This window comes from Macaca fascicularis, chromosome 1 (genome assembly GCF_037993035.2).
Source record: "Macaca fascicularis isolate 582-1 chromosome 1, T2T-MFA8v1.1".
NCBI lineage: Eukaryota > Metazoa > Chordata > Mammalia > Primates > Cercopithecidae > Macaca > Macaca fascicularis.
In genome coordinates, this window is record NC_088375.1 from 38,308,498 (window position 1) to 38,332,000 (window position 23,503).

General features: G+C 37.1%; 1 protein-coding gene across 3 annotated transcripts in view; it reads left to right on the forward strand.

Moving 5' to 3' along the window:
- The window catches only part of XPR1 (xenotropic and polytropic retrovirus receptor 1), a 257,324-nt gene that overhangs the window by 184,443 nt on the left and 49,378 nt on the right, over positions 1 to 23,503 (forward strand). For all 3 annotated transcript variants that reach the window (XM_045399533.3, XM_045399577.3, XM_074027870.1), the window contains 3 exons: positions 398 to 479; positions 14,295 to 14,485; positions 14,702 to 14,881. In XM_045399533.3, the coding sequence (XP_045255468.1) occupies positions 398 to 479; positions 14,295 to 14,485; positions 14,702 to 14,881 (453 nt within the window). The remainder of the gene's footprint in view (positions 1 to 397; positions 480 to 14,294; positions 14,486 to 14,701; positions 14,882 to 23,503) is intronic.

The window sequence follows — 23,503 nt, forward strand, 5'->3', positions numbered from 1 at the left end:
TAAATAGTTGTTAATACTCAACGTTTTTATTTGTATTACTTTTTCTTGTTGTTTTGTTATTTTTTACTGGTTTTTGTTCCTGAATATTTTCAATCCACAGTTGGTTGATTCCTCGAATGTAGAATCCACATACTATAATTTAAGCCTAAGATTGTAATCTTGCTTATTTCATGACACAGATTTCTATTAAAAAAAAAAACTCAATTAATTGGCAACTTGAATAGTATTATAGTATGATGAAGGTTGATTCTCTGGTTCCGATTTATAAAAATTTAGAACATAAAATATTATTTTCATAGTAGAATGTTGAGACTCACTCTACTATTTTATTACAGCATATTAGTAAATACAATCAGTGTTTTGTCCTATACTCAAAATGCTGTTTTTCTGTCCACAGCCTGCACCAGCATGGACTACTTTTAGAGTTGGCCTATTTTGTGGAATATTCATTGTACTGAACATTACCCTTGTGCTTGCCGGTAAGTAGTTTAAATTTTGAATTAATTTATTCTTACCAATATGCCTGTGTCATATTCTGCCCCTCTGTAAGGAATTATGCATGCAACTACCAAAGCTACTGAAAGATAAATCTATCAGGGCTAAGTTTTTTGTCCTTATAAATGTGTGGAGTTTTTTTAGCTGTTTGTTTTGTTGGAGTTTTTCCCCATATGAGGATGGTTATTCTCTAAAACATTGCTTGTTTATGACCTCTTTTTCTTCATCATTTTCTAGTTTCTGTATATAACTTCCATATAATTTTTAGAGTTTATCAAAAACCTTGGCTCTCTTGATCATAGATGAGGATAAATAATGTTACCAAATTCATTCACAAAGCTCTTTCACTTTGCTTATTGGAGACCCTCTCACATCGTTTTCAAAATCTATTTAAAATTACTTTGCTTATAGTGTTAAGAAGCTTGGTTGTATAATTTCCTATTATAGAAGTAAAAACAATTAGAAAGAGGTAGGAAGGATTCCTAGGAGCAGCTGCACTCCCAACATCAAGAAATGATATAACAGCAAAGGAAGCATAATCTTACTAAATCTCCCCAAAGAATTTGACACACCCCACAGTAGCATTTGACATAATCAGTCACCACTTCTTGAAACACTCTGTTTGATTGTTTTTTCTGGAGAAACCATACTCTGCTGGTTTTCCTGTTAAATTTTACTGGCAGTTTGTTCCCAATCTCCTTTGCTAGCTATACTTTTCTTTGTGACATCAAAATGTTGGGGTATAGTGCTGGGCTGAATCCTTCAATCTCCTCTGTCTATATTTGTTTCCTATCTAGGCAATCTTATTCAAGCCTATGGCTATAAATACCATCTATATGCTAATGCCTCCCAAATATATGTTTTCTCTTCTGAAAGATGTCTACTTGGCTGGTTGGATTTGTCTAGTAGATATCTCAAACTTACACAGACAAAAGATCCCTTGATTTTTACCCCCAAATATGCTCTTCTGTCTGGCATCACCTTTCATCCATTTCCCAGTCCAAAATCTTTTAGTTTCTCTTTTCCTTCATATTTAATGTTTAGTCCATCAGCAAATCTTGTTGGTCTGTCTTCAAAATATGTTCTAAATGTGTTTACTTCTCACCACCTTGGCCAGTGCCACTCTTGTCTAAGCAGCCATTTCTTTTTTTTTTTTTTTTTTGACATGAAGTCTCGCACTGTCGCCCGGGCTGGGATGCAATGGTCCAATCTCGGCTCACTGTAACCTCCGCCTCCTGGGTTCACGTGATTCTTCTGCCTCAGCATCCTGAATAACTGGGCTTACAGGCACACACCACCACACCTGCCTAATTTTTTGTATTTTTAGTAGAGACGGGGTTTCACTATGTTGGCCACTGGTCTTGAGCTCCTGACCTTGTTATCCACCCACCTCAGCCTCCCAAAGTGCTGGGGTTACAGGCATGATCTGCTGCGCCTGGCCAGCAGCCATTTCTTGTTTAGTATATAGCATCCTTCTGGACTCGGGTCTCCTTGCATCTACTCTTGCCTCCTTATAGCCACTAGTGTCTTTCCCCTCCTCCCCCAATGGAAGTTAGATCATGTCACTCTCCTATTCAAAATTCATTCATGGCTACTCTTAAAATAAAATTTGAACTCCTTACCATTGCCTACAAGAACCTACAGGATCTCACCTCTGTGGGCCTTTCCGATATTATATTCTGTCATCTTCCCCCACACTCAGCTTCACTTTTATTTCCAACCACACTTGTGCTAGTATTTCTTAGATGCATCAAGCTCATTCTAATCTAAGAGACTTTGCAGTTGCCTAAAGAGCTCTTCCCCAAGATGTCTATCTAGCTTATTTCATCACTTCATATAGGTCTGTATTCAAATGCTATATTCTTAGTAGGGTGTTCCCTGATCACCCAACCCTAAACTAATCTATTCTGTCCCTTTAGCCTACGTTAGTTTTCTTCTGAGTACATATACTTACCTGACATTATATATTTATATTTCTTGTGATCTGTTTTCCCACTGGAATATATATTTTCTTGATGCCTGGGCTTTTTTGTCTCTCCTATATCTCTAGCACCTAGAACACTGCTTAGACCATAGTAGGGGCTCGAAAAGTATTGGGGAAGTTTGAATGGCTGGAAGAGAAAGAGAAAGATGAAATTAAATGATATTCAGAAAACACATGCACAAACAGCAGAAAAACAGACATAAATCTCAAACCTTCTTATAGTCAAGGACTTTTAAGGGCAGATAACCTTGGTATACCTAAGGGTCTATGTAATTGGGCTCATAATAACTGAATCATTAATAAAGGCCTAAATTTTGTTCAGTGAAGTTTGCAAAGAAATATTAGGTTGGTGCAAAAGTTGCCATTACTTTTAATGGAAAAAACTGCAATTACTTTTGCATCAACCTGTATGATTTAGAAATAGATGTTATTATTTGAATATCCATAATATTCCATTTCAGACTTTTAGTAATCATAATAATGCCCAAATAAGGAAGCTTTATGTCACTGTCATACTTACTGTTCTTGATTGCAGGGACTATGTATTGTTGCATTTTAAGTTCCCAACACATTGTCCAGGTTTATAGCAGATATTCAAGAGATAATTTACTGAACTAATTATTCCTCATAAACATTCTGCTTAAGACTATCAATTGTATATTAAGAAATGATAACCTACTTTGTAATGGCTTTTAGAGAGCATATGAATTTTACCTATTAACAGTGTGCTTTCATTTGTATTGTTAGAGTTCTTTCTACCAGTTACTAAAAATCAACTCTAATAGTTATTGTCAACCCTGAGTTTATGATGTAGTGTTGCTCTAATTTATGATCATATTTTGATCTGGTTCTATTTCCTTAAGTGTATACAGTCTACTTATGTAGAATACATAAAAATAATACAACTAAAAAACTCAGATCTATGTTACCAAGCTAGCTGTAGTGGAAGGAACAAAAGGTCTGCCTGGGTTTCAGTTTCAGCTCCACTGTTAGTTGTTTTGGTTTTAAGGACATCATTTAACTTCCCTGAAACAGTTCCCTCATCTGCTAAATGAGTTTAACACCTTAAATTTGCAGGGTTCTTTAGAGTTCATTCATTCATTCAACAAGTAAATTTTATGTGTCTAAAGGTTATGCTTGATGCCCACAAGTCTTAAGTAAGAGAATCCCTTTCCTTATGAAATGTATTATGCCAGGGAGATTAAGGCATATATTAAAGCAATATACTGCAAGATAGGAGGTGTTAAATATTCTAAGCGGTTCAAAGAGACAAGTGATTACTTTTAAATGAGAGCATCAGGGAAGACTTCATGGGAGAGATGACGTTTATGCTAGACAATGGTGGAATGAAAGCCATTTCAAGAGAAGGAGAAAGATGAGCAAAGAGATTTAGTTGGCCTGGAGTGGGGATGGAGTGTAGAATGAGGGAGTGAATTATGAAGGAGAGAAGTGATAAATGGGCCAGAGTGGGGAATATTAGATGAGAAGGGTGAAAATGTAGCTTGAGGCCAGCTCATAGGGATCAGATAAGAAGTGTAAGTAAAACATGTTTGTAGTTGCAAAGTGCTATGTCAATATAAGGTATAGATGGTGGGGAATGTTCTTTCTGTAGAAAATGCCTTAGTCATTTGTAGGTGGAATTTTTTTTTTGTTTAATTTTCAAGATGAGCATGGTGGTATTATCATTAAAAAAAGACATAAGAAAAAAATAAATTTTTCCATTCTTTTTATGTGAATTAATTGAAAGTTTTACAATTTGAGGTTTTTTTCTTTAGTATGTACAGACTATGTTTTTGTAAGACATTCTGATTTGTTTTTTATGTGTGCGGTGTATGCATTTAGTGTTATGCATTATGTTGTCTCACCTCAGAACCTTTCTTTGTTTGATCTTTGTGCGTGTCATAGCGGGGAGGGTAAATATAGTTAAAGCCAGCTGTCTATCCTTTTTTATCTCCCAGTGGGTGCTTGAGAGATAACAGTGTTGAGAGTCAAAGAGAAACACACTTGTAGTATGCATGTACAAGCACGATTCTTTTTTTCAAACACATTAAAAAAAAAATGTGCATAATTGCTGTGGTTTTTCAAGGGGATGTGACCTAGTGTTTAATAATTTCTCTGAAAATCACATATTTCAGATTTTAATTTCATGAAGATGAAAAGTTGACTATTTAGATTTTTTTTCAAACTTGTTTCTTTTGCAGGTTCCTACTAACATATATAACTTAATTTGGTACAATAACAGTATACCATATTTCACTTACTGGTTTGATCATTTACAGTGAGTATAAGGCGTGAAATAGGCACTGGTACACTAGTGGTAAGAGTACTCATTGTTGCTATCTCTTTGGAGGATAATTTGGCAGTGTGTGTAAAAATTTTAAGCCTAATTACATTGATTAAGCAGTTTCGTTTCTAGAAATTTATCCTACAAACATACTTGTACATGGTTGCAAAGACATGTATGCCAGGAGGATAGTCATTGCCGTTTTGTTTATAGTAGAAAAATCCTAGAAACCACTCAAATATTCATAAATTGATAGCTCTTAAATTATATTACCTCTATATGGTGGAATACCATGGAGATAATGAAATGAACGAGGTAGTGGTGGGAGTGAAAATGGACACAGCACTTTGGAGAAGTTTTTGGCAACAGGAATCGGTTTTGTGGAAGACAATTTTTTCACTGGGCTGGCGGGTAGCAGGGGGAATGGTTTCAAGATGAAACCCTTCCACCTCCGATCATCAATCATTAGTAGAGATCCCTCCCATGTGCAGCTGACAATAGGGTTCGTGCTCCTATGGGATTCTGATGCCCATTATCTAACAGGAGGCGGAGCTCAGGCGGTAAAGCTCTCACCAGCCGCTCACCTCCTGCTTTGTGGCCTGGTTCCTGACAGAGCACGGACCAGTATTGGTCCATGGCCTGGAGATTGGAAACCCCTGTACTAACCTATGACCCAGTTCTAATAGAAATGCTTACATATGTCCACCAAAAGACATGTATGAGAACACTTAAGTAATATTGTTTGTAATAGTATCCAGTCATGCACGATGTAACAATGTCTTGGTCAGCAGCAGACTGCAGATATGAAGGTAGTCCCATAAGATTATAATGGAGCTGAAAAATTCCTACTGCATAATGGAGTAGGAATCATAGCCGTCATAGCATAACACATTACTCACATGCTTGTGGCGATGTTGGTGTAAACAAACCTATTGCACTGCCAGCCACATAAAAGTTTAGCACTTAAAATTAATGTGCATAATACTTGATCATAATAAATATTACCGATTTATGTATATACTATACTATACTTTTTATTATTTTAGAGTGAACTCCTTCTACTTATTAATAAAAGAGTTAACTGTAAAACAGCCTCAGGCAGGTCCTTCAGGAGGTGTTCCAGAAGAAGGCATTAGTAGAATAGGAGATGACAGCTCCCTGTGTGTTATTGCCCCTGAAGACCTTCCAGTGGGACAAAATATGGAGTTGGAAGACAGTGATATTGGTGATTCTGATCCTGTGTAGGCCTAGGCTAATATGTGTGTTAATGCCTTAGTTTTTAACAAAGTTTAAAAAGTAAAAATAAAAATGTATAAGTAGAAAAAAGTTTATAAATAAGGATATAAAGAAAAAATATGTCTGTTTTGTTATACAGTGTGTCCATGTTTTAGGCTAGGTATTATTACAGAAAGTTAAAAGGCTTAAAAATTTTTTAAGTTTATAAAGTTAAAAAGTTGCAGTGAGCTAAGGTTAATTTATTATTGAAGAAAGAAAAAAAATTTTTTTTAATTCAGTGTAGCCTAAGTGTGCAGTGTATATAAAGTCCACAGTAGTATAAATTAATGTCCTAGGTCTTCACATTTACTCGCCACTCACTCACTGACTCACCCAGAGCAACTTCCAGTCCTATAGCTCCATTCATTCTAAGTACCCTATACAGGTGTACCATTTTTTTAATCTTTTATACTGTATTTTTACTGTGTCTTTTCTATGTTTAGATATGTTTAGAGACAAATACTACCATTGTGTTACAATTGCCTACAGTATTCAGTACAATAACATGGTGGACAGGTTTGTAGTCTAGGAGCAATAGGCTCACATAACTGTAAGTGATGAGAATAACAAACTAACTACATACAAGAACATGATGGCTGTAACAAATGTTGAACAAAACAAGCCAGACACAAAGAGTACATATTACATTATTCCATTTACATAGAGTTCAAAAAACAGGCAAGAATCAGGAGTTTACCCTTGGGGAATGGATAGCAATTAGAAAGAATGTGAGCAGGAGCTTCTAGGATGCTTGTAATATGCTGTGTTCTGGGTGCTGATACACTTCATTCTTCATCATGCTGTATACTTAGGATTTATCCATTTTTCTCTATGTATGTAACACTTAGATTCAAAAAATTTACATTAGAAAATGAGTGAGATCTTTGTGCACTGATACTGGAAAATCTCCACTCCAGGATATAAGTGAAAAAAAAAAAGGTATGGAATAGCATATATAGCATGCTCCCAGTTGTAATTGGTGATTTGTTTTTTAAAAAATAGTATGTGTTTCTCTATGCATCAAGAAGTTCTTGAAAGATAATAGACAAATTGTTAACATGTTTTTCTTCAGAAGATCTGGAGTGAGACGAGGCTTCTCATAATCTTTATAATATTTGAGGTTATTTTCCTATACACATATATTACTTGTTAAAATGTTTTTAATGTTCCTTTAAATAAAAGTGATTTGGCAACTTAATACAGAGAGGACTGTAATTTTGTAAGTTTTAGAACAAATTTCTGTTTGATTTTTTTTTTTAAACAGGTACATTTTGGCTTATGTACACAACCTAGTGCCATTGTTAAGTGTGCAGGCTTTGGTGCCAGATTGTAGGGTTATTAAATCCTTGTGATCCTGGGCAAGGAACCTATTTTGAGTAAGCCTTAGTTTCTTCATGTATTTGCTGAGGAAAACCAATATATAGTGTTGCAGTGAGAACTAATGAAATTTTGCCTGAAAAACATTGAGCACATTGCTTACCCCAAAATAAATGCTTGAGGAATGTTAGCTGATTTTAAGTTAAAAATTCATGAAGCCCTGGGGAGTTTGTGATGGGACCTTATATATCTTTTATTCTTGGGACTCACAGATCAGAGAGATGGTATACTTATTCTTAAAAAGAAATGACACTAATTTGTTTTTTGATTCCCTGGAATTTTTTATGATGATCTTGTCTAGCAAGAGTTATTATGGTTTAATCCCCAGTAAATTTACAAAAGCTTACTTCAGGGAGATCATGCCAAATGAAAGAGGTTTCGTTGTATTGCTTATATATGCCCTTAGGTTTTAGATTTATTTGCAATTGAAAGTTTTGGATCTTTGATGAATAACTTGACTTAACAGTTAAAATTGCTTTTTGCTTTTTGAAACTTTCTCCTTCAGAGTCAGGGTCTCTCTCTATTGCCCAGGCTGAAGTGCAGCGGCCCCATCCTAGCTCAGTGGAGCCTAGACTAGACCTCGTGGGCTCAGGTGATCCTCCTGCCTTAGACTCCTGAGTAGCTAGGAATAAAAGCATGCAGTAGCACCATGCCTGGCTAATTTTTTAACTTTTTTGTAGAGACAGGGTCTCACTATATTGCCTAGGCTGGTCTTGAACTCTTTGTGATCCTCCCACTTTGGCCTCCCAAAACACTGGGATTACAGGAGCCACCAGGCCTGGTCCCTGTTTTTTGAATCATTTTGAAAGTAAATGAGTTCATTAGCTTAAATATAGTATTTGCATTCAGAAGAATATATCTTTAGCATTTACTGTTTTACAAAGGTCCTTGAGGTTTTTGTTGTTGTTGCTGCTGTTTTGGTTTTTACTGGCTTTTCTAACAAATTGTGGAGTTCAAGGATATTTTATTCAAATCGTATTTGCTGAAAGCCTTAGAGATTTTTCTAGTTCCTATGTTGTCAAGTAGAACTTAGGTAAACATGTGTTTAGATTTTTATAAATATGGATTACATTTTCTGTTCATGGCAATTTTTTTCCTATGTAGAACAGAATACTACTTTTGCTAAGGTCATGAATATTTGAACCCTAACCAGGCTATTTCGCTTTCTTTTGTGTATGGCCACAGATATTACCTAGACAGAATTAGAAGATTTTGATATATTAGAGCAAATCTATCATCACCACTACTAAAACGGTTCAAAATATATACCTAGGCCAGGCGCGGTGGCTCACGCCTGTAATCCTAGCACTTTGGGAGGCCGAGGCGGGTGGATTACCTGAGCTCAGGAGTTGGAGACCAGCCTAGGCAACATGGCAAAACCCTGTCTCTACTAAAAATACAAAACAGTTCCCTGGGTGTGGTGGTGTGTGCCTGTAATACCAGGTACTTGGGAAGCTGAGGCAGGAGAATCACTCGAACCCAGGAGGCCGAGGGTGCAGTGTGAGTCAAGATCGTGCCATTGCACTCCAGCCTGGGCGACAGTGCAAGACTCTGTCTCAAAAAAAAAAAAATTACGTATATATATGCGCCTAACATAGGAATTAGTAATGACATCGTAAGATGTATTTATTACTTTTTTCCTTTTCTATTTTTTTTTTGAGGTGAAGTTCACATAACATAAAATTAACCATTTTAAAGTTAACAATTCAGTGGCATTCAAGTACATTCACAGTGTTGTACAGCCACATCTATCTAGTTCCCAGACATTTTCATCAGCCCAAAAGGAAACCTCACTCTCCATTCCCTGTCCTCAGCTGCTGGCAACCACTAATCTGCCTTCTGTCTCTATGAATGTTCCTATTCTGGGTATGTCCATAAATGGCGTCATACAATATGTGGTATTTTGTGTTTGGCTTCTTTTACTTGGCATAATGTTTTCAAGGTTCATCCATGCTGTAGTATGTATCAGTACTTCATTCTTTTTTTGGCTGAGTAATATTCCATTTTTTGTATGTATCACAATTTGTTTATCCATTCATTCATTGATGGACATTTGGGTTATTTCTATCTTTTGGCTGTTGTGAATGGTACTGTTAGGAACATGCATAAACATGGATTTGTTTAGTACCTGTTTAATTTTCTGAGGCGCCACCAAACTGTTTTTCACAGAGTCTTTACCATTTTCCATTCCTACTAGCAGTTTATGAGGATTCTGTTTTCTGCACATCCTTTCCAACACTTGTTTTCTGTATTTTTATTTTCTTCATTATATCCATCCAAATGGGTATGAAGTGGTATCTCGTTGTGGTTCTAATTTGCATTTCTCTAATGACTAATCGTATTAAGCATCTTTTCATGTGCTCATTGGCCATTTATATATATTTTTGGACAAATGTCTATCCAAGTCCTTTGCCCTATTTTAATTGAGTTGTTCATCTTTTCATTGTTAAGTTATAAGAGTTCTTCATGTATTCTAGATACTAGACCTTTATTAGATAAATGATTTGCAAATATTTCTTTTTTTTTTTTTTACTTTCTTGATAATGTCTACTGATGTTTTAATTTTTGATGAAGTCTCATTTATCTATTTTTCCTTTTGTTGTGTGTACTTTTGTTGTGATACCTAAGAATCCATGGCTAAATTCAAGGTCATGAAGATTTATCCTTATGTTTTCTTCAGAATTTTATGGTTTAAATTCCTATATTGAAGTCATCGATGAGTTTTGAATTGACTTTTGTATATAACATGAGACAAGGGACCAACTTCATTTTTTTGCATATCCAGTTGTCCCAGGACTGTTGTTGAAAAGAATATTCTTTTCCACTGAATGATGTTGGCACTCATGTTAAAAATCAATCAGCCATCGATGTATAGGTTTATCCCTGGATTCTCAGTGCTATTCCATTCATCTATATGTCTGTTTTCATACCAGTGCCACAATGTTTTGATTACTATAGCTTTGTATTAAGTTTTAAAACCACAAAGTATGAGTCCCTAACTTTGTTCTTTTTTCATTATTGTTTTGGCTATTTGGGACCTCTTGGAATTCCATATGAATTTAAGGATTGACTTTTCCAGTTCTGAAAAAAAAGCCATTGGAATTTTGGTAGGGATTGCATTAAATCTGTAGATTGCTTTGGGTAGTATTGCCATCTTAACAATATTAAATCTTTCCATGAACACAGGATTCTTTTCTACTTTAATTTCTTTAATTCTTTTCTACAAACTCAAAAGCAATGTTTTGAGTTTGTAGTACACAAGTCTTTCACTTACTTGGTTAGTTATTTCTAGATGTTTTGTTCTTTTGAATGTTGTTGTAGTTGCTATTGTAGTTAGAATTATTTTCTTTTTTTTTTCTTTTTTTTTTTTAAGATGGAGTCTCACTGTGTCGCCCAGGCTGAAGTGCAGTGGCTGGATCTCAGCTCACTGCAAGCTCCGCCTCCCGGGTTTACGCCATTCTCCTACCTCAGCCTCCTGAGTAGCTGGGACTACAGGCGCCTGCCACCTCGCCCAGCTAGTTTTTTGTATTTTTTTTTAGCAGAGACGGGGTTTCACCATGTTCACCAGGATGGTCTCGATCTCCTGACCTCGTGATCCACCCGTCTACAGGTTTGAGCCACCGCACCCGGCCAGAATTATTTTCTTGATTTCATTTTCAGATTGCTCATTGCTGATGTATGTGAACACAACTGAATTTTGTGTGTTGATCTACAACTGTGATGAATTTACTAACTCTAGTAGTTTTATTGTGGATTCTTTGGGATTTGTGTTATTTTTGTTTCCTGACTGTTGTAATGTATCTGTGGTCTTTGCTTAGGATTCAGGATGTAAAACTATATATCGTTTTCCATTTATAAGTTCCTAACTAATCTTGCCTTTGTACTTGTTCCCTTGTAGTCTGTTCACATAACAGCTAGAGTAGCCCTTTAAAATAATTCATGAGGTCATGCCATGTATATACAAAACCTTCTACAGGCTTGTACATAAGAGTAAAAGCTTAAGTCTTGACAAAGTACTGCAGAGCTCTGTCTGATCTGCCGCTGGCCAATTCTTTACCACTATACCTTTGTTTATTCCAATCATAGCAACCTGACTTTCTTCCTAGAGCAATCTGTCTTAAGGCCCTTTGTACTTTCCTTCTCTACATGGAGCCATCTTCCCCCAAACATTCCAATGCTTTGTTCTGTATTTCCTTAAGGTCATCTCCTTAAATGTCATCTCCTGAGAGTCTTCCCTGACCAGCCCTACCTAAAATAACACCTAACATCATTATTTATCTCCTTACTCTGTTTTTCCTTCAAATCCCTTATCTGACTTTATGCAGAAGAGAAATTTCCTGAAGATATGTATTTTGTCTGTTGTTCATCACTGAATCGCTACCTCTTAGAATGGTGTCGGGTATAATAGGCACCTACCTAATCAATACTTGTCAAATGAAGGAATAAAGTTTCCTCAAGTAAAAGGAAAAAGAAACTAATATATACTGAATACTCATAATGAGCGCCAAACATTATTCTAGGCCTTTGATATATGTTGTTCACATTTAATCTTCTTAATAAAGTTATGAGAATAGATATTATGCCCATTGATCAACAAAGAAACAGAGACTTAAAAAAATAAATAATTTGGCATAGCTAGGTTTTGAAATCTGGTCTGTAGTACTTGATTCCAAAGCAAAGGCTTTCTCTACCCTGTTATTTTAAAATTATTAAATCTTCTATATACTGCAGAGAATGCAAAGATAAGCAATAAATGGTTATTTAATTAAGTATATAAATTAGTATACAGGCCGGGCACGGTGGCTCACACCTGTAATCCCAGCACTTTGGGAGGCCGAAGAGGGCCGATCACCTGAGGTCAGGAGTTCAAGACCACCCTGGCCGACATGATGAAACCCCATCTCTACTAAAAATACAAAAAATTAGCCGGGTGTGGTGTCATGCACCTGTAATTCCAGCCACTCGGGAGGCTGAGGCAGGAGAATCATTTGAATGCGGGAGGCGGAGGTTGCAGTGAGCCAAGATCACACCACTGCACTCCAGTCTGAGTGATAGAGCAAGACTCCATCTCAAAACAAAACAAAACTTGTATATAATTAAATTCCAAATGAGCAGTACTGTCAATAAATTTTATAGTTATTTGGAAAATCATTAGGCCAAATGGAAATGTTTCTCATACAGTGGGCTCAAAACCAAATACGTTGATTCAGTGAATTTATGAACAGGTAAGGATCTGGCTCTTAAATAGTAAGTAGAATTTGAATTAGTGGAGAGAAAGAACAAGGCCGTTTTAAGTACAGGGAACAACATAAGGAAATGTGAAAAGCAAACTTATTAAAAGGATAGTAAAATTCATCGCGAGTCAAGAATTAATATTTTAGGGGTGCTGCGAGATAAGTTTGGGAAAAGTGAGTTGGTGATTATGAAGAATTTGAATCGTGAGGCTAAGGGATCTAAAGTATTTGAACATTATAATTACTGGTGAGCCATAGAATAATGATGATATTGAACATTTGTGTGGACATATGGGCAACAGAATGTAGTGCCTAGGAGTATGAGCTTTGGGCCGGGTGCAGTGGCTCACATCTGTAATCCCAGCACTTTGGGAGGATGAGGAGGGCAGATCACAAGGTCAGGAGATCGAGACCACAGTGAAACCCCGTCTCTACTAAAAATACAAAAAATTAGCCGGGTGCGGCTGCAGGCACCTGTAGTCCCAGCTAGTCGGGAGGCTGAGGCAGGAGAATGGCGTGAACCCGGGACGTGAAGCTTGCAGTAAGCTGAGATTGCACCACTGCACTCCAGCCTGGGTGGCAGAGCGAGACTCCATCTCAAAAAAAAAAAAAAAAGTATGAGCTTTGGAGCAAAACTGGATTCAAATCCTGGCTTAGCTCAGTAACTAAGCAAATGACTTAACCTCTCTGCGCTCTAGTTTCCTAATCAAATAGAGATCATGGTTTTTAACTCAAAGAGCCATTGTGATGGTTAAATGAATTACCAATTATTCTATGTAAAAATACTGAGAACAGTGCTTAGCACATAGTAAGCATTCCATAAATATTAACTATTGTCATTTATATGACATTTAAATTTTCACACTACTTTCATGTGTACTGTTCCTTTTCATTTTCATGGCTACTCTGTGAGGTAGGTATTACTATATCCAGTTTAATAATGGAGTAAATGAAGCCAAAGAGGTTTTGTCATGCCAGATCCTCAGCTGACAGAACCCATCACATGATTTTAAGCCATTTCACCATGATTCTCTATAATCTAAAAAACTAATGGAACAGTGGGATGACATGCTGAAAATCAAATTTTAGGGAAATTACTCTAGTGACAGTCTGCGGAGTCAAATAAAGACGAGAAAGAACCCACAGGCAGCTTTATAAGGCTCTTAAAATAATCTAGGTTTGGCCAGGTACAGTGGTTCATGCCTGTAATCCCAACACTTTGGGAGGCCGAGGTGGGTGAATCACAAGATCAGGAGATCAAGACCATCCTGGCCAACGTGGTGAAATCCTGTCTCTACTAAAAATACAAAAATTACCTGGGCATGGTGGCGCGTGCCTGTAATCCCTGCTACTAGGGAGACTGAGGCAGGAGACTCGCCTGAACCAGGGAGTCGAGGTTGCAGTGAGCCGAGATCGCGCCACTGCACTCCAGCCTGGTGACAGAGTAAGACTCTGTCTCAAAAAATAAATAGATAGATAGATAGATAGATAGATAGATAGATAGATAGATAGATAGATAGGTTTAGGTTTCATTTATGAAAAATTTCTATGCCAGGACTATATCATTGAGAATGAAGACAAAGGATTTTTAATTCATGGGATGTTATGAATTTTATAACTAACCAATATATTAATATTCTTTCAGCTGTATTTAAACTTGAAACAGATAGAAGTATATGGCCCTTGATAAGAATATATCGGGGTGGCTTTCTTCTGATTGAATTCCTTTTTCTACTGGGCATCAACACGTATGGTTGGAGACAGGCTGGAGTAAACCATGTACTCATCTTTGAACTCAATCCAAGAAGCAATTTGTCTCATCAACATCTCTTTGAGGTAATCAAAGCAAGACATAACACCTCATGAATATAGTTTGCATTCGCTATATAGCTGTCTGGTTTAGTGGGTACTTAAATCCATCTTCTACTTGAAGAGGATTGTTGACTTAATAACAAATCATGTTTCTTTTGTTTTATTAAAGATATTTTAAGTAATGATGAAAGTAAAAATAACGATTTTCTGTATCTTTCTGTCTTCCCCATCCTTTACTAGATTGCTGGATTCCTTGGGATATTGTGGTGCCTGAGCCTTCTGGCATGCTTCTTTGCTCCAATTAGTGTCATCCCCACATATGTGTATCCACTTGCCCTTTATGGATTTATGGTTTTCTTCCTTATCAACCCCACCAAAACTTTCTACTATAAATCCCGGTTTTGGCTGCTTAAACTGCTGGTAAGTCCAGAAACTTGTGTACCACTTTTAGAGGGGTATATTGGTTATTGACTTCCTCTAAGATAAAAACCAAGGCTGCTAGGTTGTACAACTGCAAAGGCCATGGTTCATATTATAGTTTATGTGAATGGTGACCCAGCTCCAGGGCAAAGAATATAGTGTAACTAATAGCCCTGAAGTTGTGCAACTTGGAGGCCCTGGAAAAAAGCACTCATGTATATTTTCCTCCTAAGATCGAGTATCAAGTGGCCAAATATTGAGATGATTTTGTAAATTATAAACATTTTTTACTCGTTTAACTAGCTGAGATAAGATGTAGGACTCTGTAAGTTTCCTTCCCCCAAAAATATTTGGTAAAAGAATTATTTTCCTATTAAGTTGACATGATTATCAACCGAACATTTTATTTTAGGAAAGATTTGTTCTCTAAAAGCAGTAGGAATATCTTACCAGATTACCAAGTTTAATTTGAAAAATTGACTTTGGGCCGGGCGTGGTGGCTCATGCCTGTAATCCCAGCACTTTGGGAAGCCAAGGCTGGTGGATCATCTGAGGTCAGGAGTTTGAGACCAGCCTGACCAACATGGTGAAACCCCGTCTCTACTGAAAATATCAAATTAGCTGGGGGTGGTGCACATGCCTGTAATCCTAGCTACTTGGGAGGCTGAGGCAGGGGAATCGCTAGAACCCCAGAGGTGGAAGTTGCAGTGAGCCACGATTGTGCCATTGTACTCCAACCTGGGCAACAAGAGCAAAACTCCATCTCAAAGATAAGAAAAAGAAAAATTGACTTTGATTCTTGTTTATAATAAGTTCTTTTTTTTCTTCCACTTTACCTGTTTCTTAATGATCTCAAAATCATTTAGCTTCAGCAGTGATATAAAATTTCCTGCAAAACTGTAAAACTTTCTCCTGTAAAGATAACTCTGGAAGGGGATTTCTGTTTACTTGTAAATTGAGCCAGCTCTTTTTGAAAATCATTTGAGGCCAGGCGCGGTCGCTCACGCCTGTAATCCCAATACTCAGGAGGCTGAGGTGGGTGGATCCCTTGAGTCCAGGAGTTTCAGACCAGCCTGGGCAGCATGGTGTAAACCCTGTCTACAAAAATTTAAAAATTAGCTGGGTGTGATGGTGCACACCTGTAGTCCCAGCTACTCGCGGCACTCAGGTGAGAGGATTGCTTGAGCCAGGAACGTCAAGGCTGCAGTGAACCACGTTAGTGCGCTCCCAGCCAGGGCAACAGACTGAGACCCTGTCTCTAAAGAAGAAAAAAGGAAAGAAATGAAGAAAGTACATCAATTGAGAAAACTTTCATATAATTATTTCTTAGATTATGAATTACAGCTAACAATAAAGATTAGTGATTAAATTGACCAATCACTATAAAAACTTTAAGAATTACTGTATTTTCTCCCCTCTTTCTTACTTTATAAGTATACCTCCTTGAAAACTGTAGTTCCTATTGTTTTTCTTTTGTATGCCCCTTAGGTTAGCAGAGGTTTTTTTTTTTGTTCTTAGCCAAACATAACAATTTTTCTTTTTAATCTGAAGACATAAAATATGGCTCTTTATTAAGAAAAACTGTAGAACCAGGTGCAGTGGCTCACGCCTGTAATCCCAGCACTTTGGGAGGCCAAGGTGGGTGGATCACCTGAAGTCAGGAGTTTAAGACCAACCTGGCTAACATGGCGAAATCCCGTCTCTACTAAAAATACAAAAATTAGCCGGGTGAGGTGGCAGGTGCCTGTAATCCCAGCTACTTGGGAGGCTGAGGCAGGAGAATCGCTTGAACCCAGGAAGCGGAAGTTGCAATGAGCCAGGATGGTGCTGCTGCACTGCAGCCTAGGTGACAGAGCGAGACTCCTTCTCAAAAAAGAAGAAGAAGAAGAAAAAAAAAGATAGGGTCTCCTTTGTTGCCCAGGCTTGTCTCAGACCTCGTGGCTTCAAGTGTTCCTCCCGCCTTGGCCTCCCAAAGTGCTGGGATTACAGGCATGAGCCACTGTGCCTGGCCATAAATTATTTTTAAATGAGACTTTGGAAGATTCAGAAAACTCAAGTTTTACTATGATTGCATAATTACAGTAACAGGATAATATAGTTGTCTACATTGTGTGCTAAGTGAGCATTTCCCCAGTATATCCTTCTTTGTTTAAATAGCAAGCTGTGATTCATGCATGACCAGTTACTCTTGTTAGCAGAATGATTGCCCATTGAGTAGACATTTATCTGTGCATCTGCTATGTTTTTGTTAATAAATGAGGACTTGCTGATGGAATAGGTTGACAATGGTATAAGCAGTAATAGAATAATAAAATGTACTATCAGGTACAGTGAAATATAAAAGGAAGCATTGTGGTTTGTTGTTTTAGTAGTAACTTATAAATAGAACAATGTTACCATTTATAGATAATTTTAGTATTAATTGACTTGCTGACTTATTTTAATTTAAATCTCACTGGGAAAACTTACCCTTAGACTGATTCTTAGTGAATTAACAAGAATGTGTCCACTCTAGTTATGTTTTTCTGATACCACTTCATCCTAAAGTAAAAGTACATTTTTTTTCTTTCTTTTTTTCTTTTCTTTTCTTTTTTTTCTTTTTTTTTTTTGGAGACAGGATCTGGCTTTATTGCCTAGACTGGAGTGCAGTGGCGTGTTCTTGGCTCATTGCAACCTCCACCTCCCAGATTCAAATGATCCTCCCACTTCAACCTCTCCAGTAGTTAGGACCACAGGTGTGTGCCAATGTGCCTGGCCAATTTTTTGTATTTTTAGTAGAGACGGGGTTTTGCCATGGTGCCCAGGCTGGTCTCGAATTCCTGGGCTCAAGTCGCTTGCCTGCCTTGCCTCCCAAAGTGCTGGGATTGTAAGTGTGAGCCACCATGCTCAGGCTTTTCTTTAATTTTCAGTGAGAAAAGCACATGTCGTTTAGCCATAGTGGTAGGTGCTGGGTGCCATTTATATCCATATTTATATTGGAATCTATGGAATTGATATATGCTATGCTCCCAAAAACAAAGCTAAAAAAATTTTAAGAAATTGATTTTGATGTGAGTATTGTATGTCAAATTAGTACAGATTATTTACATCCATTAGGTTCCTTAAATCTGTATTTACCTCAGTCGGAAATCTAATTGGGTAGCATAAACAGTGCCTCAGATTTTCTAAACAAAAATATCAAAGTATAACTCACTATATTAAAAGTAAGCTCATTAAAAATTTTAAATTATAGTCCTTTATTATATAATTTAGACATCAATTTTTACCAACAGTTTCTTTAGTTGTATAGTAAAAATTTTACACATTTCTATTATAAGAATAGAGAGGTGTTCTCATTTAGTAACTACTTTATGTATTTTAATTTTTAAAATAACCCACAAGTTGGAACTGCTATTAATCCCCATTTTATAAATGAAGAAACCTACATTCAGAGAAGTTAATTAACTTGCCTAAGGTCACATAGCCGGTAAGTGATGAAGATGAGTTATGAATCCAGGCAGTCGGGCTTTATAATCTGTACTCTTAAACACTAACATTTAACACTTAGCCCTATTAGTCATTTATGTAAGATGTTTAACTTTGATCTAGTAGATCAAACTAGTAGAATATAAAAATCAAATTTGAGGCCGGGCACGGTAGCTCATGCCTGTAATCCTAGCACTTTGGGAGGTGGAGGTGGGAGGATTGCTTAAGCCCAGGAGTTTGAGACCAGCCTGGGCAACATGGCAAAACCCTTTCTCTACAAAAAATGAAAAATCAGTGGTGCATGGTAGCACGCACCTGTAGCCCTGGTTACTTGGGAGGCTGAGGGAGGAGGATTGCTTGAGTCCAGCAGGTTGAGGTTGCAATGAGCTGAAATTGCACCACTGTACTCCATGAAAAGTAGAAATTAAAACTTCATCTTCTTGGCTATTTATCAGTATTAACTTAAAAGATGATGTTAACATGTTCTTTGTAATAACTTAATAGTGGCTTTTTTGTGTATGTGGTAAAATATCAGCTATCCAGAATTGCCTCTGGCTTCCATAATACTGTTACTCTAGGAATTGTCACTTTAATCAGAATTACAGGGTAGAAGTGGAAAAGTTAGAAGGTCTTATCCAGATTAAGAAGAGAAGGAGGGGCGAGTTACAGAATTCTCTCTCAGAAGGCGAAATCAGATAAATCTAGAATGAATTTGACTGTGTGTAAATGTCAGTGAGTAAATATGATCTGTTTATGTTCTTCCTCTCACCCTGCCTCTGACAGAGTGACTTCTTCTTTTCTCTGTATTTCCAGGGTATTTTGTGTGTATCTCTGTAATATGGTGCTATAATTATACCTTTATGTATTTATTTACCCAACTAGACTGTGGATCATTAAGGCCTTTAAGCCTCAGTGCCTGATATATAATATGATATATGATATATAATAAATACTTGATAAGTCTTTGTTAAATACATGAATGGCTGTAATTGTGTTCTTTCCTTCATTGGTTATATTATACTAACATTTACTACTCCCTTCTTTCTTCCTTTTTTTCGTTTTCTCTTTTTGTAAATTTTCCCTTCTTCCCAGTTATTATTATTATTTTTTTAATTTTCCTATCCTTTTCCAGTCCCATCCCACCATCCCTTTGTTCCTTATTTAATGCATTATCTTTCTCTTCTGCTCTTATGGAGATTTTCTGAATTAGCCACGTTTTGAGGATAGGGTTGGCAGAGTGTGAGAGTAAAGATAGTCTGTCTCATGTCAGTTATAAAGAAATTGTCCTAGGCTACCAGTTTCATAATAGTTCATGATTAGAGATGGATTTAGACTTCTGATCCTTTGGTGTTATATCCTAAATTCTATATTTCCGTCACTTTGAATCCTTTAAGTCCATTCTGCACCCTGGAATTTCTTAAAATATTACAAAAACTGATGCCAGAATTTCTTCGTGCATAGATGACTACCATCCTACACTCCCCCACTTCCCCACAAAAAGTTTGCTTTATCGGGAGCTTATGGCTGCAAATGTATAGATTGTCTCTCTGGTTTGTTGAACTCATAGAAAGAGTATGAAAATGATTAAGAGACTGAGCCATGGAATGAAAATATATCAGCACTAGAAAATAATGTCTCAAAGCCTGTATGATGTCCCACAGACACCTGGTCTAGCTTCCAAAGCTCCACGAAAGTACCTGTCATAGGCGGTTGACACCCAGGATTGAGTCATAATATGACCATCTCCCTGAAATAATAAAGATACCTATTTAGAGAAAGAGTGGAAAGATCCAGATAAGTCTGAGAAGATAGTTATAAACTCTCAAGTTGAATGTCTATGAAATGAATATAACTAGATCTCCAGAGAGTTAGAGATTAGATTCATTTTCTCAAAACTTCTACTTACTCAGAATTTCTTTTTTCAGGAGTCACATTTCCTCCTGTATAAGATAAAAAGGGGTCCTTTAGGATGAGGATTAAGGCTTGCTTCATCCCATCTTCACTTCACACATCGCTTATCAAGACAGTCTGCACAATTTGAGCCTATTTCTGGTAATTGCATTGGTACCTACTTCCCTTCTCTGCAATGCCAAGATTTCCCTTTGTAGTGATAAACAGGCTTCCACAGAATAGGTTAGGAAGAGTCTGTGTCGGTCTTCTGTAAAATGGGGATATGAATAGTTCCTAGCTCATGGAATTGTTGTGAAGATTGAGTTAATGCCTGCATAAGCCTTGAAGAGAATATACTGCATGAGTTACTGCCCAGTACATTTAATACATTTATCATGTGGTCAGAACAGTGGGAAGAGGGCTGATTTCTGTGGTGTAATTTCAAGATGAACACAGTCATTACCATGTCATTAGTGAAAAGAAAGTGACTTTGGTTGGAGAATGAACCATGCCTCAGATGCAGTACCATCCTTTCCTACTTAATCCTTTGTAAGCAAAGAAGAGCTTTGTATTCAGTTAGGTAAGATGGAGAACAGTCTAGAAATTATAGCACTTGCCTCTCCAGCAAAACTTCCTAACTTTAGAGCCTCTCAGTGCTTCTATCTTTTGCTGCTCTCTGCTTTCAAATTCAACTCTCCACCTTTTTGCTTTCTATTTTCTTTCTTTTTTTTTTTTTTAGATAACATGGGTGAATTTCTTTTTTTTTTTTTTTTAGTACTTTGAGTTCTGGGGTACATGTGCAGAACGTGCAGGTTTGTTACATAGGAGTACATGTGCCATGGTGGTTGGCTGCACCCTTCAACCCATCATCTACATTAGGTATTTCTCCTAATGTTATCCCTCCCCACTTCCCTGGCCCCCCCCACCCGACGACAAGTGTGTAATGTTCCCCTCCTTGTGTCCGATGTTCCTCTCCCTGTGTCCATGTGTCCTCATTGCTCAGCTCCCACTTACAAATGAGAACATTCGGTGTTTGGTTTTCTGTGCATGTGTTAGTTTGCTGAGAATGATGCTTTCCAGCTTCATCCATGTCCCTGCAAAGGACATGAACGCATCCTTTTTTGTGGCTGCATGGTATTCCATGGTGTATATGTGCCATATTTCCTTTATCCAGTCTATCATTGATGGGCATTTGGGTTGGTTCCAAATCTTTGCTATTGTGAATAGTGCCACAGTAAACATACATGTGCATGTGTCTTTATAGTAGCATGATTTATAATCCTTTGGGTATATACCCAGTAATGGAATTGCTGGGTCAAATGGTATTTCTAGTTCTAGATCCTTGAGGAATTGCCACGCTGTCTTCCATAATGGTTGAACTAATTTACATTCCCACCAACAGTGCAAAAGCATTCCTGTTTCTCCACATCCTCTCCAGCATCTGTTGTTTCCTGACTTTTTAATGATTGCCATTCTAACTGGCATGAGATGGTATCTCATTGTGGTTTTGATTTGCATTTCATTAATGACCAGTGATGATGAGCATTCTTTCAAACATTTGTTGGCTGCATAAATGTCTTCATTTGAGAAGTGTCTGTTCATATCCTTTGCCCACTTTTTGATGGGGTTGTTTTTTTCTTGTAAATTTGTTTAGGTTCTTTGTAGATTCTGGATATTAGCCCTTCATCAGATGGATAGATGGCAAAAATTTTCTCCCATTCTGTAGGTTGCCTGTTCACTCTGATGATAGCTTCTTTTGCTGTGCAGAAGCTCTTTGGTTTAATTAGATCCCATTTGTCAATTTTGATTTTTGTTGCCATTGCTTTTGCTGTTTTAGTCATGAAGTCTCTGCCCATGCCTATGTCTTGAATGGTATTGCCTAGATTTTCTTCTAGGGTTTTTATGGTTTTAGGTCTTATGTTTAAATCTTTAATCCATCTTGAGTTAATTTTTGTATAAGGTGTAAGGAAGAGATCCAGTTTCACCTTTCTGCATATGGCTACCCAGTTTTTCCAACACCATTTATTAAATAGGGAATCCTTTCCCCATTGCCTGTTTTTGTCAGGTTTGTCAAAGATCAGATGGTTGTAGATGGTGTGGTGTTATTTCTGATGCCTCTGTTCTGTTCCATTGGTCTATATATCTGTTTTGGTACCAGTACCATGCTGTTTTGGTTACTGTAGTCTTGTAGTATAGTTTGAAGTCAGGTAGCATGATGCTTCTAGCTTTGTTCATTTTGCTTAGGATTGTCTTGGCTATGCCGGCTCTTTTTTGGTTCCATATGAAGTTTGAAGTAGTTTTTTCCGATTCTGTAAAGAAAGTCAATGGTAGTTTGATGGGAATAGCATTGAATCTATAAATTACTTTGGGCAGTATGGCCATTTTCACGATATGGATTCTTCCTATCCATGAGCATGAGTGTTTTTCCACTTGTTTGTGTCCTCTCTTATTTCCTTGAGCAGTGGTTTGTAGTTCTCCTTGAAGAGGTCCTTCACATCCCTTGTAAGTTGCATTCCTAGGTATTTTATTCTCTTTGTAGCAATTGTGAATGGGAGTTCACTCATGATTTGGCTCTCTGTTTGTCTGTTACTGGAAGCACTAAACATGGAAAGGAACAACCAGTACCAGCCACTGCAAAAACATACCAAAATGTAAAGACCATTGACATTATGAAGAAACTGCATCAACTAATGGGCAAAATAACTAGCTAGCCTCATAATGACAGGATCAAATTCACATATAACAATATTAACCTTAAATGTAAATGGGCTAAATGCCCCAATTAGAAGACACAGACTGACAAATTGGATAGAGTCAAGACCCATCAGTGTGCTGTATTCAAGAGACCCATCTCACATGCAAAGACACACATAGGCTCAAAATAAAGGGCCGGAGGAAGATTTACCAAGCAAATGTAAAGCAAGAAAAAAAACGAAAAACAAAAAAACAGGGGTTGCAATCCTAATCTCTGATAAAACAGACTTTAAACCAACAAAGATCAAGAGAGACCAAGGGCATTACATAATTGTAAAGGGGTGAATTTATTTCTTAAGATTTGAGTGCAAACTTAAGAACAAAGCTTTTATCAAGAATAAACACAAAAGCTAAACAATTCTTCAGTTGTGCATTTTAACAGAAAGTACAAATATGAATGCATTATAATTTATAACTGCATTTAAAAAATTAAAATATTTCTCTCCAAATCCAAAACAGTACACGGTCTTTAATCTGTTCTCATCTTGTTTAGATGAATTAGAAACATTTGTC